Here is a 5,623-nt window from a genome sequence, read left to right on the forward strand (position 1 = left end):
CTTTACTCTTTATTTTGGATTATTTTTATTTTTGTGAGGTGACCTTATGTGCCCTGAAAGCACATTTTAAATAAAATATATTTTTATAAATACTCATACTGCTACAAACAAGGCCGTTGCCATGGTTACTGCTTCACATGGCGGCAGACTTCCAGGTATTTATACTAATTTACACTAAGATGTATTTATGGAGGCGACAGGCGCAGCAGCAGCTGCTCAGGTTCCTGTAAATTGGGATTTATAAGGAAAGGCCAGCAGCTCTGAGCTCAGCACATCTTCATACATCCAGATTTTTATTTGCGCTGCACTTTTCTAAATTTGTCCTACGCCACGTTTTAGTGTGAAAACTGCAAACTCTTATGTGCATGAGGCCCCTTAAGTAGGAAAAACAGCATCTGTAGAAAAAAGCTGAAACATTTTATGTTTATCGTCTCGTTACGTCCTCTTCAGTTCTGTCATGTTCTGATGCTGAAACTGTTTCCCACCACTCAGAGACGTCTCACCACCTGAGGCAGAAAGTGATTTCTTTGTGTTTGCTGCAGCTGTGTAAGGCGGGTCTGAAGACGCTGCAGGATCTGGGTCCAGAGATGCGTCTGGCTCTGAATGAAGACCTGGAGGATGAGGAGGAGGCGCTGATGGACGGCGAAGATCTGGAGAAGAACGCTGCCTACAAGGTGCCGACCCGCCCACAGCTCACCGCCGGCAGTCTGACCAGCCGCCTCAAACTTTCTGTTCTCTGCCTGCAGGCCGAAAACGGATTTGGACCAGAGACTCGACGAGGCTCCATACTGACACCTACTGGTAAAATGCAGCATTGCTCCATGTCGTGGAAATGTTTCTGAGACTGTTTTTAGTTGAATATTTTCATTCAATTTTCAGCGAAATAAACCCGCTACCAATATGTTCGAATCCACACATCTGTTCCATAAATATAGAAACAAAGCAAACAAAAAAAACAAATCTTTATGCTGAATTTGTCTGGGAGTCTCTTAATCTGAGATGGTTTTTATCATAAACATCGAGCTGAACCTTCCTTCGCTCCTTCCATCATCATCCTCACTTATCAAACCTCAGATTCTTAAAATCAGACCAACAATGACCTTTAACCTCAAAAAAGAAAATGATCAAATACTTGCTATCAGCTTCAGTCTGAGCATGAACAGCAGGGGGCAGTAGAGCAACCCATCAGCATTGTTTCAACCTCAACTGCTCAAACTGACGCCGCTGACGGTGGGCGGGGCTTCTCTCTGCAGGCGATGGCGGCGTCTCAAACGGCGGTCTCATCCACCGAGTCGGGTCGCTCAGCAAGATGGCAAATGGAAACGAACATGATGAGCATCTTCGTCGTGGAGACAGCGTGAGGTCATCAGTGAGTCATCTTCGCCGGGCGTCTGTGAAGAACAGCCTGACAGACTCCGCCCACAAGAGACCGTCGTACTACAAGTATGGACGGTGTGTCGTTTCATTTACCCCACAGAGAAATTAACTGAGGCCACCCAAGTATCTCCAGAGTCCAAGGAAGGATCTCCAGTTGCAGTCAGTCTTGCAACGCCTCTGACTGAAGACTGCTGCTGGACAGTTTCATGCTAACATGCTAACTGCTTAGCACTTAGGCAGCAAAGACAATATTCCACAGTAATATGTCCTGATGACATCATCAGCTGTTAGCTAAGCTCCCTCATTTGCTCCTCTTTACACCTTGTAAAAGTAAAACTTAAAATATTTTAGATTTTCAGGGTCTGAAATCTGATTTTCTGTTGGTCTGCAGGAGAGACTCCAGAGACAGATCCTGGAGGAACGGAGATGTGGATGTCTACGGAGAGCAGGGTTACTACAGCCGAGAGGAGGACAACGAGAGCATCACCTCCAGAGACAGGTAGGCAACACACAGGAAGTGCTTCCAGTACGTTTCCTAACATGCAGGTTAGCTGTGCTAACCCTGAAGCTAAAGTGCTTCCAACATGGTATGAAGCAGAAGCTAGTGCTAAAGTGAAACTATGCTGCCCTCACGATGTGTTGCTCTTACAAAGCTAAACAGCTAGCTAACGCCTGAGTTTAAAATAATCCAGTCCTTGATAGTTTTGTTTTATTTTGCAACTCTTTTCTGGTTTGTTTTGTAAAACTGTAACAAAGCACAAATATCAGACACAATACAGAAAACAACGAGACTACAGCAAACGGATGGCTCCCAATTACTACCAACTAGCTAATGATGTAGCTTTGCATTTTGGTTGGAGAACATAGAAATATGTCTAATAAAATATTACACAATACTGGAATAATAATTAATAAAATGAACTTACAGACAAATAATGTCCAAGGGACAAACGTGTCTGAAGGACAGTCGATGACACCAAGCGTACAGCCGGACGAGTTCTGCTTGACTGACCAAATGAAATACTGAACAATGTCCACTAGGTGTCAGCAAGGCTCTACAGTTTCACTTACAATGAAAACTAAACAAAACATAATGATGAGTCAGCACAGACATGATATTTAGGGGAGGCTAATGCTAATGCCTATAATAGCAGCAGCTAGTGCTAAATGCATTATCAACATATTTGTGGAACGCTAACAAGCTAACTAAATTTGACTAAAAGTTTACAGAACAGCCAAGTAAATTAGCGCTTTGGAAAAATTATTTTAAGGCAAGCTAAGTGCGCTAAATGTGTTCAACATTAGCAAAAGTAACAAGCAGAGAATTAGCTCTGCTTCCAGCGCATTAGCAGATTAGTGGAGCGCCTGCTGCTGTCATCAGGTGTGTGGGCGGAGCTTGACTGGTCCATGTCCCGCCTTCACCCTGCAGGGGAACGCTGGCAGCTGATAGGATGGATTATTTATCACCTGACTGTGTTCTCAGGCATTACCCTGACGACTTGTCGCTGTACAGAGACCACCGCGATGGCCACGCCCCCTACAGCAACGGTAGCTATGGCGACAGTTACAGCGAGGGCAGGAGGACGACTCGCAGACGCCTACTTCCTGCCACACCCACAGGTGACAGAATGACTCACAGCTGACATCACGGGTGTGACATCACAGCCGGCTGAGCGGTGCATTTGTTTCGCTCACCAGGCCGGAAACCGTCCTTCAACATCCAGTGTCTGAGGCGGCAGGGCAGCAGCGACGACCTGCCGATTCCCGGAACGTACCACCCGACATCACCGCCGCGCCGCGCACGACCTCAGGTGACCCCATACAACCGCTCCAGACACACATCCACCTGTTCCCCAGGTAACCGCCCCTCTCCTTGCCAGGCTTTCAGCAGCTACGACTCCCGCCGTTCCTCCACCCGCTCCGCCGTCGTGTCCTCAGCGTCCTGGGCCAAGCCATGCCCCCGCCGCGGGCGGCTCCTCTACGCACCGCTCATCCTGGTGGAGGAGGAGGGCAGCCCGCCCTGGGGGGGCGAGGGCAAGAACGGAGGGGCAGCAAGAGGTGAGGAAGCAGGGCTTCAAAATAAAAGCCTAGCCGATGGCTTTTAATGTGAAGGGTCTGGCTAATGCTCCTTCCTGTGACAGGAACAGCAGATGGACCGCCCTGGTTCGGTGGATCAGCCGGGAGCTCAGGTGAAATGAAGAAACAGACACAGTCTTCCTCACACTGGTCATCAGCTGATCGGGTCATGTGACTGTCTTGTAGCTCCGCCCCCGTACCGGGCCTACACCACCCTCAGGGTTCCCTCGCAGCTCGGCGCTCCGTTCGCGGAGAAGCGGGGATCGGCCGACAGTCTGGTGGAGGCGGTGAGCGAGCGCCACTGATCACTTTTCACTTCCTGTTCCTGAGCGTTTCCGTGGAGATGACGGGTTCCGCTCTGTTCTGTCTCCAGGTTCTGATCTCGGAGGGACTCGGCCTCTACGCCCGGGACCCCAAGTTCGTCGCGTTCGCCAAGCGAGAGATCGCAGACGCGTGTCACATGACGGTGGACGAGATGGAGTCGGCGGCCAGCGACCTGCTGAGCTCCGGGAGCCACGACTTCCTGAACACCATCGGCGACGACCCGGCGGCGCTCTACAGCGACGAGGAGCCAATCAGGACGAGCCGCGAGGAGGAGGAGCTNTGTGAAGACGCTGCTGCAGGAAACAATGAGACTGAAGATAAACGCCTGGATGAGTTTCTCTGATCTGAGACATCAGTCCTCTGATCCTGGAGATTCTTCAGGTCACAGAAGGCCGACTTTGTGACTGTCTTTATGTGGCTCTGAAGGTTCTGGTCAGAGGTTAGAGGTCATCACTGCTTACAGATTTCAGCCTGTTTGCTGGTTTTAGTTGTAATAACTGAAGCTGTGCATTGATTCCACATCTATAACTCTAGATATATAATGCTAGATCTATAACTAGATCAGTTATTCCTTTATTAATCCCGCAGTGGGGAAATTTGCATTGTTACAGCAGTACAGAGGACAGAGCACAACTATAAAAATATAAAAAATCTATATATACAAAAAATACAAGTGAATATAGAAATACTGAAACAATATAGTATGAAATATAAAACATAAGTAAATTCCAGGTGTATATGTTAAGGTAGGTAGATAGGTGATGTTACACATAGATTAAAGTAAATAATAAATGAAATACTAATGTAAGTCATATTGCACATAGTGACAGATAGGCAAGTTATGTTATACATGGTGAATTTTGATATTGCACACAGTTGAGCACTTTACCATTGATAAGTGAGTAAAACAAACAGGTTCATTAGTAGAGAGCAGTGACCTACTGAGAGCAGCAGGTGTTGGACAGTCTGAGGCGGCCAGAAGGAAACACCTGCAGTATCTTTGCTTCACACACTTAGGGAGCCGCAGCCGGACACTGAAGGAGCTGCTCAGTGCTGTCAGAGAGGGGGGCATGGGGGGGCGGGTACTCCAGCCTAGTCCTCCTGTCGGCCACCTCTGGGTCAACAGGACACCCCAGGACAGAGATGGATTTCCTGAGGATCTTGTTCAGTCTCTTCCTGTCAGCAGTGGAGATGCTGCTGCCCCAACAGTCCACTCCGTAGAAGATGGCTGATGCCACCACAGCATCAAAAAGGTCCTGAGAAGAGCCCCCCGCACACCGAAGGACCTGAGTCTCCCCAGGAGATGCAGTCTGCTCAGTGCTTTCTTGTAGAGGGCAGCTGTGTGGTCAGTCCAGTCCAGCTTGTTGTTAAGGTGAACACCCAGGTACCTGTAGGACCTCACGATCTCAATGTCTGTTCCCTGAATGTTCACTGGCTCAGAGGAGAGTGTTTGGACCTGGGGAAGTCCACCACAAGTTCTTTTGTTTTTGCTGTGTTGATCTGCAGACAGTTCCTCTGGCACCATTCCACAGAGCTCTGAGTCGGTTCTGTTCTCCCCAGCATCTCCATCCTTGATGAGGCCGACGACAGCAGAGAGCTTCTGCAGGTGACAGCTGGCAGAGCTGTACTGGAAGTCAGCAGTGTGGAGGGTGAAGAGGAAGGGGGCAAGGACGGCTCCTTGTGGGGCCCCGAGCTGCAGACGGACAGCCAGGGTCCTCAGACACTGTGGTCGTTTAGTGAGGTGCTCAAGCTTATCTATAACTCTAGATATGTAACTGTTGATCTATAACTAGATATATAACTAGATCTATAACTCTAGATCTGTAACTGTTGATCTATAACTCTA

General features: G+C 48.5%; 1 protein-coding gene across 1 annotated transcript in view; it reads left to right on the forward strand.

Annotated features, from left to right (window-relative positions):
* cacna1fb (calcium channel, voltage-dependent, L type, alpha 1F subunit) overlaps positions 1 to 4,120 on the forward strand; it is a 22,382-nt gene extending 18,262 nt beyond the window's left edge. Inside the window, exons 40-49 of the mRNA XM_007543703.1 lie at positions 543 to 674; positions 747 to 801; positions 1,254 to 1,452; positions 1,769 to 1,876; positions 2,861 to 2,997; positions 3,076 to 3,188; positions 3,258 to 3,435; positions 3,519 to 3,566; positions 3,640 to 3,740; positions 3,827 to 4,120. Of these exons, the coding sequence (XP_007543765.1) occupies positions 543 to 674; positions 747 to 801; positions 1,254 to 1,452; positions 1,769 to 1,876; positions 2,861 to 2,997; positions 3,076 to 3,188; positions 3,258 to 3,435; positions 3,519 to 3,566; positions 3,640 to 3,740; positions 3,827 to 4,120 (1,365 nt within the window). The remainder of the gene's footprint in view (positions 1 to 542; positions 675 to 746; positions 802 to 1,253; positions 1,453 to 1,768; positions 1,877 to 2,860; positions 2,998 to 3,075; positions 3,189 to 3,257; positions 3,436 to 3,518; positions 3,567 to 3,639; positions 3,741 to 3,826) is intronic.
* The last annotated feature ends 1,503 nt before the right edge of the window (positions 4,121 to 5,623 follow it).

Source organism: Poecilia formosa, unplaced genomic scaffold (assembly GCF_000485575.1).
Source record: "Poecilia formosa unplaced genomic scaffold, Poecilia_formosa-5.1.2 Scaffold882, whole genome shotgun sequence".
Lineage (NCBI taxonomy): Eukaryota > Metazoa > Chordata > Actinopteri > Cyprinodontiformes > Poeciliidae > Poecilia > Poecilia formosa.